Source organism: Vulpes lagopus, chromosome 3, assembly GCF_018345385.1.
Source record: "Vulpes lagopus strain Blue_001 chromosome 3, ASM1834538v1, whole genome shotgun sequence".
Taxonomy (NCBI): Eukaryota; Metazoa; Chordata; class Mammalia; order Carnivora; family Canidae; genus Vulpes; species Vulpes lagopus.
This window is the reverse complement of record NC_054826.1, coordinates 131,616,419-131,628,354: the sequence shown is the minus strand read 5'-3', so window position 1 is coordinate 131,628,354 and position 11,936 is coordinate 131,616,419. Positions and strand designations below refer to the sequence as shown.

Below are 11,936 nucleotides of genomic sequence, written 5' to 3'. Positions count from 1 at the left end.
AGAGATGCTCCCAAATGGCCCACGGCCCGAAAGAGCAGTGGAAGCGGCGACTCCGGCGGCGGCCCGGGCGCTGCTGCTGCCGCGTTCTCCGCACGCCGCCTGCGCCCGCCTGTTGGGCCGGTTGCGGACCCCCGGCGCGCGCATCCCCCGCGGCGGCGGCTGCCATGGCGACCGGCAGGTGAGCGGCGGAGGGGCTCGTGGTCCCCGACCCACCCGCGCGCAGCGAGAGGAGGCGGTTGCCAAGGCGACGTGGGTAGGAGGCGAAGAGGAAGGAGGGAGGAGGAAGGATGGGCGGCCTCGGCGTAGCCGCAGGGAGGTGACCGAAGCGAGCCCAGCCCCTTGCATCCTCCCCCTGAGAACCTCCCTCCCCTATTTTTCCGCCTTCTGCCAGCAGTAGCCGCAGCCGCCGCAGCACCTGAGCCGCTGCTGCCGTCGCCCAGGACGTCGCTATGGCAGAGCCGAGGCGCAGCCTCCATCCCTCTGCCGGGGGCACGGGGACAACCGAGCGGCGCACGCTCCGGCTCCTGCGGCTGCTGCTCTGGGTTGGCACCGCCGTCCAGGTGACCCGGGGAGCGGGCCCGGAGCTTCACGCCTGCAAAGAGGTACTGTCTTCCCCGACCCGACCCCACGTTGGTCAGAAAAATCTTAGGTCCTGGCGGAGACCTTGGGGACCCAGGAACACACAGTTTCAGAGGCCACGGAGTTTACGTCTCTTTGGGGATGCGGCGTGGGGAGGGGGGAGCGGGAGGGAAGAGGAGCCGACTGGCGTCACGGAGAGGCCGGCCCACTGGAGGACTCACTGCACGGATCATCCTTACAGCCTGAGCCACTGAGCTCGGAGGGCCAGGTCCCAGGTCCCTGGGCTCGGGGATGAGGGAAGAAGACACGGGTTGTTTTCCAGCTGCAGTGAAATTACCTTAAAAGTAGTTGAAAACAAAAGATTATGTACAGAGGGGCAAATTAGAAAGTGAGAGGAAAGAGCGGGGTCAAGAAAGGAGTTAGGAAGGCCAGAGGAAAGTAGGGGAGCAAAGGGGAATCCTTGTGGTTTTATCATGGCTTCAAGAAAAGGAGTGTGAAGGTGGGAGATGTGCCAGGGGACCGAAGGAACCCGCCACCTCTCCTCCCCCTTGTTAAACATCCAGTTGCCTTGCAGCTGCTAATTACTTTGCCTCCTCCAGTTCCGTTTGTTTAATGTACCTGACAGCACACGACCACCTCTGACCAGACTTTGAGTCTGCAATATCTGGCTTTCCACCCGTCTCCACTTTCCTTCTCTGGACTTCCGCTGACATATGTCATAAGTTTTGTTTTGTTTTGTTTTTTCTTCAAGGTGTTTCTAAAATGTTGCCAACACAATTCAGACAGTAGGTAGTGAATGTCTTCAAAACAAAAATTCTTTGAGCATTCTTTTTGGAGGGATATACAAAGGTATTAAGGAGTAACAAAACTCAGTAGTTTCTATAGTGTTGAAGTAACATTATTTGGTTGTTCTCCGTGTAACCTTTTCTAACCATATGGCAGAGGCAGCAACAAAATACAAGAACTGCATTGGGGAAGGCAAAATAAGAGTTGTTCTGTTATCTCTGTGAAATGTGAAAGATTTTGTAATACACCAGGAGTCTAGCCCTGTAAAAAAAAATCTCCAATGTCATACTTGGTTAGGGTTTTGAGAGACTGAAATACTTTTTGTAAGTTGTCAGTATTAACTGATTAGTAACAACAACCCTCTCCCATATGGAAATATATTATTATGAAGGTGCTCTATCCGGTAGACTGTCTACAACATAACAGGTCATGAAGGAGTGGAAGTTGGGGAGAGGAGAGAGAATTTTTTACTTCATTCATGAAGATGACACAAGTGATCCCAGTCAATGGCACTTTTGGTAACTTTTAACAGTTCCAATGATGACCTGCCCTGGGCCATCTACATTTCCACTAAGCCACTTTAGGACCTGTTTTGTTGTTGTTGTTGTTTTTAAGATTTCATTTATTTATTAGAGAGAGGGCATGAGCAGGGGGAGGGACAAGCAGGCTCCTGCTGAACAGGGAGCCTGATGTGGGGCTCTATCCTAGGACCCTGAGATGAAATCAGATGTTTAACCAACTGAGCCACCTAGGCACCCCTTTATGACCTGTTTTATTTTTTTTAATTTTTTTTAATTTTTATTTATTTATGATAGTCACAGAGAGATAGAGAGAGAGGCAGAGACACAGGCAGAGGGAGAAGCAGGCTCCATGCACCGGGAGCCCGACGTGGGATTCAATCCCGGGTCTCCAGGATCGCGCCCTGGGCCAAAGGCAGGCGCCAAACCGCTGCGCCACCCAGGGGTCCCTATGACCTGTTTTAAAGATAGCTAGGAACAGGATGATTTTCTCAGTGACTGTGGCTTACTGGCCTTGGTGGTGTGTGGTCTAACCAACTGAGATAACTAGTTCAAGCAAGTGCACTTGCCTAAAGAATCCACCATGCAAGTCTCCTGAGTGGAAGGTAAGAATCATACAGTTCAACTACTACTTCTTGGTGAGATCTTGTCAACTCTGGAAAATGTGAGACATTTAAGAAATTAAACACTTTATGGGTGCCTGGATGGCTCAGTCCATTAACCGTCTGCCTTTGGCTCAGGTCATGATCCCGGAGTCCTGGTACTGAGCCCTGCTCCGGTTCTCAGTGGGGAGCCTGCTTCTCCATCTCCCTCTGCCTACCACTCTGCCTACTTGTGCTTGCTCTCTCTGTGTCAAATAAATAAATAAAATTTTTAAAAGATTTTATTTATTTATTCATGAGACACATACACACACACACACACATAGAGGCAGAGACACAGGCAGAGGGAGAAGCAGAGGGAGAAGCAGGCTCCATGCAGGGAGCCGGACGTGGGACTCGATCCCGGGACTCCAGGATCAGGCCCTGGGCTGAAGGCGGCGTTAAACCGCTGAGCCACCCAGGGATCCCCAATAAAATCTTTTTAAAAAAGAAGTTAAACACTTTGTATCATGTCAGTTGGGAGGGAAGGAAGAATATTGATGCTTGAGAACTCTAACTGAGGTACAAATTTTGTGTTTAGTCCTTTTATTTATTTATTTTAAAAATATTTTATCTATTTATTCATGGGAGACACACACACACACACACACACACAGAGAGAGAGAGAGAGAGAGAGAGAGAGAGGCAGAGACACAGGCAGAGGGAGAAGCAGGTTCCATGCAAGGAGCCCGACATGGGACTCCATCCCAGGTCTCCAGGATCAGGCCCTGGGCTGAAGGCGGCACCAAACCGCTGAGCCACCCGGCCTGCCCTGTTTAGTCCTTTCTAACAGCTGACATTTGCCTAAGCAAAAGATCTTGCTGCAGAGCATGAACTCAGGACAGTGGAAATCTGTGCAACTGGACATACCAGGGTTCTAGTCCCTGACTGTTACCACACAGTTTTTGCATCTGTACAATGGGTGTTTCAGTAACACCTACCTCAAAAAGGATCACTTTAAGTCTTGAAAGAGAAAATACAAAATAAGTGCAAATTAGAGTTACCTAACTCCCTTTCCTGTTCAGCTTCCTTACCCTTAGATCCATACCTCATGCCAGAGTCAAAGTGACTTAGGAGTCGCGCTCATTGGCCACAGGCATAGCAAATCCTGTTTAGACTCTCCTTGAGCAAACAGTGGCTGCCAGACACCCTTGACTCCAAATAATAAGGAAGAGAATAAACCCATTGTTACAACAGTCTTCATTTGGCAATATGAACTGACTCAACAAGTTTGGGGGCTTCCATCCCTAAAAGATGAAAAACCAATTCAGGGTAGACTAACCCTTCTCTTAATCTGCATATGAATTTCTTGGGAGTCCATGGTGGGTATACTGGCAGGGAGTCTTATCAGGCCAACCCGATATGACAGCAATGCTGTTCCAGCCTCATTTCTGAATCTAAGGTACCCCCCAGATCTAATCAGTAAACAGAAGTTTAGCATGAGGCCTACACTGAGGTGGCAGAGAATGGGAGTTCTAGATTGCTAAACCTGTGCTGGGGGGTGACAGGCCTTTGCTCTCACAGTTTTACAATAATCGGATGACCAGTGGAACTAAGCATCCTGTATGGTATTTGTTTTCATAAATCATTTCTTCTTTTTTTAATATTTTATTTATTTATTCATGAGAGACACAGAGAGAGGCAGAGACACAGGCAGAGGAAGAAGCAGGCTCCACACAGGGAGCCTGACGTGGGACTCGGTTCTGGGTCTCCAGGATCACGGCCTGGGCCGAAGGCGGCGCTAAACCGCTGAGCCACCTGGGCTGCCCCATGAATCCTTTCTTTAGCCCTCTGCCAGCCTGGGCCAAGTGCTGACTGAGAGCCAAAGGAGCATTTCCTATAGCACAATAAATATAAATCAAATGAGAGAGGAGCAGGAAATCTTTAACTGATCTGCCCTACCCTGAGGCTCCAGTGCTAATTGCCCCTCAAGGGACACTTCCCAGTCTATACTGAAGAGTCCATCGGGCTTGGGAACCCGGCATACATGGATTGTAATAGAATTGGATGAGTGAGTGATGATGACTCTGGCACTTAGTAAGGATGCTACTTTGAACAAGTTGACTAATTTCTCGTGGCCTCAATTCCTGATCTGTAAAATGGGGATGGTAATACTCATTATCATTCTTACTCTCACAAGGCTGTTGTTAGGCTTACATTAAGTTAGATAACACATATAAAATGCCTAGTGCATGCCCTTGACATGTCGCGGGTGCTGAAGAAATATTGGTAGGCAGAAACGGTAGGTACACAAATCAGGATATAGAAATGATAATGCAAAGTTAACATGGGGTAAACCACGCAGGAGTGGCAATACAGAGGTGAAAAGGAGAAGAAGGAAACATATTCGAACAGTTGGCACTTACTTGACCTACTTCTGGAAAAATCAGTAGGACCACAATGGGCAGAGATGGATTAGGTAGAAAAGGGAGCCTGCAGAAACGTCCACAAGGAAAATGCAAGGGATCCTGGGATTCCCAAGGCCGCTAGTAGACCAGGCAGATGAAATGTGAAGTAGGTGTGAGTGCAGGAGGAGATAAGGTTGGAATGTGGAGTAGGTGTGGGAGACAATAGAAATCAAGGTTGGAAAGTTAGAAAGCCGAAGTGGAGAATCCCTGAAGGATTTCTGGCAGAGATAGCGGAGTGCTCAGAGTGGATTAGTCTGAATTAAAAGAAACATGAGGTAGGCCAGAAGGTGAGAGCGGAAGATGGGGGCAAGGAGACCAGTCAAGAAGTAGGCTAGCAGAGGGATTGTACTGGCTGGTGGCAGTGGGACACATGGAGAGGTGTAGATATGAAAAATATGCCGAAGGTAGAGGTTGGAGGGTTTGACAACTGACTTGAAGTATACGGTGAAAGAGAGGGGCAAGCCAAAGGTTTTGGTCAGGGTTTTAGAGTAGCTGTGGGAGATGCAGAAAGAACAGCTTTAGGAGCAGAGTTATGACCTTTCACAGTTCTGACTTTCCTGGGGTCAGCCCCTCTCCCAGGAGGGAGAAAGTCCTGAGACCCTGGCATGATACTTTACTGTATGATCATAGCTTCTGGGTTTTTATATTTCTTCCTGTGTTTGGTTCTTTTTTTTTTTTTTTTTTCCCTCCTGTGTTTGGTTCTAACTCGTTATTCAAGGTTTGAATTCCATAGGGAAAGTAGTAGATCGAGAAAACACTCAGGACCCCTGAACTTTCAGGAAATATTTTACGGAAAGCCTAAAATCTAAAGTGACTCCTGGGGGGCACCTTAATAGGCTTAGTCCATTAAGCTTCTGGCTCTTGGTTTCCGCTGGGGTCATGATCTCAGGGTCATGGGATGGAGCCCCAGCATCTTGCTCTGCACTCAGTGCGGAGTCTGCTTGAGATTCCCTCCTTTGCCTTCTGCCCCTCCGCCCCCAAATAAATAAATACATCCTAGAGCTACTCAAGCTGCTCAAGCACCCCAATTTGACTTACTTTAAAGGAAAAACTTTAGGGGTGCCTAAGCATCTGACTTTAGCTCAGGTCATAATCTTGGGGTCCTGGGATTAGCCCATGTAGGGCTCTGAACTCAGTGGGGAATCTGTTTCTCCCTCTCCCTCTGCCCCTCCCCCTGCTTGCACTCTCTCATGCTCTCTCTCTCTCTCTCTCTCAAATAAATAAATAAAAATCTTTTAAAAATAAAAAATAAAAAATTAAAAATTAAAAATTAAGAAAAACTTTAAAAATTGTAAAAGTGACACATTTCATTTGCAGACAACTTGAGAAAGGATAGATAAGTAAGAAGAAGAGAGTAAAAATCACCTATATTCCTAGCACTCGAACTATCATTTTTTTATGTATGTATTTGTGAGAGGGAGGCAGAGTAGTGGTACAGAGTGTGGGGTCTGGATATACTGGGTGGGATAGATTCAATTTTCAGCTCCTCCACTCAGTAATGGCATGACCCCGGGGGAAATCATTTAATCTCCTTACACCTCAACTTCTTCATCATTGCAATGGGAATATTAATAAAGTCCACTTAATTGATTACTATATTATGACAGTTAAGTGAGTTAATACATGTAAAGTACTTAGAACAGTTCCTGGTGCATAGCAAATACTCAATAAACGTTAACTGTTGCAGATTTTTAGTGGAGCTATGATTAATATGTTCTTATAGTAGTAAAAAATTAGTAAGAATTGAACAGTGGTAAAAGTGTTGGAAAGGGAAAAAGAGTAGATGTGAAAGATGTTCTGAGGACAAAGCTGGGAGAATTTGGCAAAGAGGGAAGAAAGCATAGTAGTCAAAGGTCTGGAGTTATGCTCTCTGGATATGGTACCCACCAGCCCGTGTGGCTATGGCCCTGTGTGGCTACCACCAAGCAATGAAAATAAAGCTAGTATAGCTGAGGAAATAAATTTTTAATGTTATTTAATTTTAATTAAAGTTAAAATGTACACCCAATTCGGTCATTGAAAAATTATTAGCTATGTTTGGAAATACTTGGATATGTGCATTTACTTTTTTTTTTTTTAAGAGTTATTTATTTTAGATACGGGGATGCAAATGGGGAGAGAAACAGAGGGAGAGGGAGAGAGGCAGATTCCCCACTGACAGCGAAGCCCTGGCGGTGGGGGGGGGGGGGGGGCTCCATCTAGTGGGGCCTGATATCACAACCTGAATGGGGATCATGAGTCAGTCGCTCAACCTGCTGAGCCACCCAGGGGCCCGCATCTACTTTCTTAACCAGAAATTTTATGAAATCTAAAAAGGAACCACAGAATTTTGATGAAAATTTAGCATCTGAATTGAGTCATATTGTAAAGTGTAACATACATACCAAATTTGGAAGGCAGTACAGAAAAATGAATGCAAAATATCTCAATAATGTTGCATACTGATTGTGTGTTGAAATGTATCATTAAAATTAATTTCACCTAAAAAATTTAATTTCACCTGTGCCTCTGCTTTTTCAAATGTGCCTACTGGAGATTTAAAAATCTTTTTTTTTTTAAAGATTTATTTATTTATTCATGATAGAGAGAGAGAGAGAGGCAAAGACACAGGCAGAGGGGGAAGCAGACTCCATGCAAGGAGCCCGATGCGGGACTCGATCCTAGGACTCCAGGATCGCGCCCTGGGCCAAAGGCAAGCGCCAAACCGTTGAGCCACCCAGGGATCCCTGAGATTTAAAAATCTTGTACGTGGCTTGCATTATGTTTCTATGGGACAGTCAGTGCTGGCTTGCCGGTGATGGCTATACAAGTTGTCATCTGTGATTTAATCCCAGCTATCATTTCAACTACATTGTCTTGGGTAAGATACTCTCCTGTTTCTCAGTTTTTTTACTTGGAAAATGGAGATAATGTAGTTTTTATCTTTTTATGGATTGGTGAGAGGATTAAGCAAAATAATGCTTACAGTGCTTTGCCAAACGCATAGCATATAGTCAGTGCTTAATAAGTGTTGTGCTTATTACTGTTTTATCTCTTTTTTTGAAAATTTAGGAATGGGATTGAACTCCAGATTGCCTTATTCCCTTTTGGCCTATTTAAATACAATTTTAAAATATCTTTATTTATTTTTTTTTATTATTATTATTTATTTATTTATTTATGATAGTCACACAGAGAGAGAGAGAGAGAGAGAGAGAGAGAGAGCAGAGACATAGGCAGAGGGAGAAGCAGGCTCCATGCACCAGGAGCCCGACGTGGGATTCGATCCCGGGTCTCCAGGATCACGCCCTGGGCCAAAGGCAGGCGCCAAACCGCTGCGCCACCCAGGGATCCCTCTTTATTATTTTTATAACGGTGGTACATTCTTATTCTAAAATATCAGGAAGTATAGAATGCAAACAGGGACACAAACCTTACCCAAAATTTCATTAATTGGCTAAAATCACTATAAAGATTTTGTTGCATATTTCCAGACTTCTTTATATACTTATAGACTTTCTATACTTTATATACTTATAGACTTTCTATACTTTTATACTTAAATGTATAGATATAAATATATGATTCTCCACACATGGATCATATCACACATGCTGTATCAGAGCCCATTTTTTTCATGGTATAATTTGCAAAAGACATCTCTATCTGTTAATAAATATAGGTCTAACTTCATCTACATAGAGTTCTGTAGCATGTATATAATATAATCTACTTAACCAACCAATTCAGATGGCTTCTAAATTCTATTACTATCAACAATACTGAAATGAATGCTTTTGCATATACGTTTGTAGACATTTACTCAGTTGTCATCCTGTTAACTCCTCAAGCTATATTCCTAGAAATGGAGATTTCTTGATCAAAGAACACATAAATCTTATATTGCACCATATTATCTGATTTCTCTTTTGGGGAAATTACACGAATTTCATTTTCCATGAAATTTGCATGTCCTCACCTTTTCTCATATCTCTGGCAATACTGTCAGTCCCTTCAAACTTGGCAAATCAGTAGACAAACACACACACACACACACACACACTTTTGTTTTAGCTAGGTCCATTGCTAAAGGATCCCTCCTATTTCCAGAAGGACCCCATCTAGAGCTCCCAACTAGCCTCAGGGTGTTTCTGGAAGCCATTACTGCAACTGAGAAACAGCATCTTAACTCATTCTATAACAAACAATATAAACAAATCCCTATACATCAATCTTGTTCTAAGTTGCTTCTTAGCTGCTTCTCTCTCTACCAGCTGGGAGTGAAAACTCTGCCACACTATGTCCAGCTCCCCTCTGCTCTCTTTCACGTTTCCCCAGTTTCCCCACGTAGATGGTCCTGGGGAGGAACCGGGCTTGGAAAGCTGACTGGATACTCCCAAATAACCAATGCAGTCGACTTACAAATTTGGCTAAGCGGTATGAAAGAAAAGCCAAAGATATAACAAGGAGACCTATTCATAGATCATAGATCTACCCTAGATCTCTATATCAGGAAGGTTAGAGCTGGCCTCTCTGAGGAGTGGGTTTAAGTGGCGAGCTGATTGAAGGCCATGGAGAAGTTTGGCGGGTGAAGAGAAGTAGACATAAATGCAAGGCAGGAAAAAGTCTGTGCTTAGGAGACAGAAGGCTAGTGTGGCCGGACAACATAATTTTACACTTCAAAATGAAAAATGCATATCTCCATTTTGAAATTTCAAGACTACTAAAAGAAGCTATGAAATCTTAATCAGAAGTCCTGGGGGGACATGGGTTTATTCAAAAATTGTTATTTACTTTTACATCATAAGGTAGCTATGCTCATAATAATAATTCACATTTATTGAGTGCCCTAAGTGACCTCCAGGCATTAACTCATTTTTTCCTTATAAGAACTCTATGAAATAAGTACTGTTACTACCCCACCTCCATTCCACCCCAACCCTCTCCTCTTGACTGCTCCACTGTCTTCCACAGCACTCTCCACCATCTGGTATTTTCCACATATTTTTTTAATTGTCCATATTTTCTGGTTAGAACGTAAACTCTTTGAGGGCTGGTATTCTTGCCCATCTTAATCATTTCTACATTCCCTGTGCCTGCCACAGAGAGATTAGCCTGCCAGAGGTTACTTGGGTGCTAAGAGAGCAGGAATCCAGGCAGCTGGGCTCTTAACCACTGTGCTATTTTCTGCACGTCAGCCCCAATTGTGCAAAGGGTATAAGCTGAGAAGTAAAAGTTTCCCCTCCCCCTCACGAGTCCCCAAAGGCTAACCTCTGTCAACTCCCGCTTAAATATATTCTTCTTGAAGTGTTTTATGCCTAGCAAGCCTAACAAGCACATCTGTCTAATCTTTTTTTTTCTATAGAGATCAGATCAGAATATTTGTCCTGTTCTGTATTTTACTATTTTCCTTACTATAGATCTACATCATCATTTTTAACAACTAAATTGTGATTCATGATAAGCATGTGCCATGATTTACTAAAACAGAAATTTGATGAATAGGTCAATTCCAGTCATTTATATGGTAATAGTGCTGCAGTGAATATCCTCCTGTGTGTATTGAAGCGTACTTGTTTGAGTCTATCTGTCAGATAAATTCTTAAAAGTAGACGTAGTGGGTCAAAGAGTCCAAGTGTTTAACATTTCGATAGATGTGTGTCAGGTTGGGGGCATGGATTTTTAAAGATAGCATTAGCCTTCTCCATCTGCAGTCAGAGGGAGGAAGGAGGCCTTGTCTGGGAAGGCTGCCGCCAATTTATTCTCCCCTGGGAATCACTGAGACCGGGAGGGCCAGGCTGGAGAGGCTGTCGGCTTTATCAAGCTGCCAGCTTTCCCCAGTCAGGGCAGATGGGCCTGATGGCTAATTTTGCCAGATTTTCAGAAAATAATTTGGTCCAACTCAGAGCTCTTCCTCAGTCTGTATCATTCCTCTAGTAAAGTGATAAAAATTGTGCCGTTTGTCACATTTTTTTCTTAAGCTCTCCTTCTATGTCGTACTAGATAAAGCACAGAACAGATAATTATAGTGAGTGCTTGACAGCTGCTGAAAGAAAATATATTTTTCATACTTTGTAGCTCTGCGCTTTTCAAAATCTTTTTAAGCCTGAGAACCCTAATATGAGGTTATCACCCATTCTTCTCCTTCAATTTGACATGTGTTATTAAAGGCATTTTTAAAAAGACCCATAGAACTATGCAGAGTGAAAAAATAAATTGACTCTCACAGGCCTAGAACATGATTTTCTAAATTGGAGTCATACTGATAATACAAAATAAAATGCAACAACTAGTGATAATAGTTGGATTTTAATGTGATCAGACTGCTTGCTAATTGGAGCATTCCTCTCCCTATCCCATGTGCAATAGTTAAGGAAAGCTGTTTCTGAATTAGAAAGGAAACTGAAGGGCAGCCCGGGTGGCTCAGCAGTTTAGTGCTGACTTCAGCCCAGGGAGTGATCCTGGGGACCCGGGATAGTGTCCCATGTCGGGCTCCCTGCATGGAGCCTGCTTCTCTCTCTCTGCCTGTGTTTCTGCTTCTCTTTCTCTCTGTGTGTGTGTCTCTCATGAATAAATAAATAAAATCTTAAAAAAAAAAAAGAAAGAAAACTGAAATTGGCGAATTTTCTGCTTGAAATTGATTACTTTGCCCTCCAACCTCAATCATATGAAAATAAAAGAGTGGCTAGTAAGCCACCAAGAGAAAAGATAAAGGAAACATCAGTTATATCTGTTCATCTGACTTAGTTCAAAGTCTCATAAGGATGGTACTGGCTTAGGACAGCACTTCAGAGGAGTCAGGTGTGCCCAGCAAGCCCTGTGCTAGACACAGATGAGATGCTCCATGAATTTTGAATTAATGGATCAGCTTATTTTTCTTGTAAAATATTTCTTAAAAAGATTAGTGCTAGAGCTTCCATTTGCAAATATTGAGCTGTATAAATCATCAGTACAATAAAAGGCGCTATGACCAAATACAGAGTAAGAAACAGGTTAGTAGACAGTCAGAAGGAAACAAAGAACTA

General features: G+C 43.8%; 1 protein-coding gene across 2 annotated transcripts in view; it reads left to right on the top strand.

Annotated features, from left to right (window-relative positions):
• Positions 1-380: 380 nt before the first annotated feature.
• The window catches only part of ELAPOR1 (endosome-lysosome associated apoptosis and autophagy regulator 1), a 72,867-nt gene continuing 61,311 nt past the window's right edge, over positions 381-11,936 (top strand). For both annotated transcript variants that reach the window (XM_041749004.1, XM_041749003.1), the window contains exon 1: positions 381-602. In XM_041749004.1, the coding sequence (XP_041604938.1) occupies positions 450-602 (153 nt within the window). In that variant the 5' untranslated portion in view covers positions 381-449. The remainder of the gene's footprint in view (positions 603-11,936) is intronic.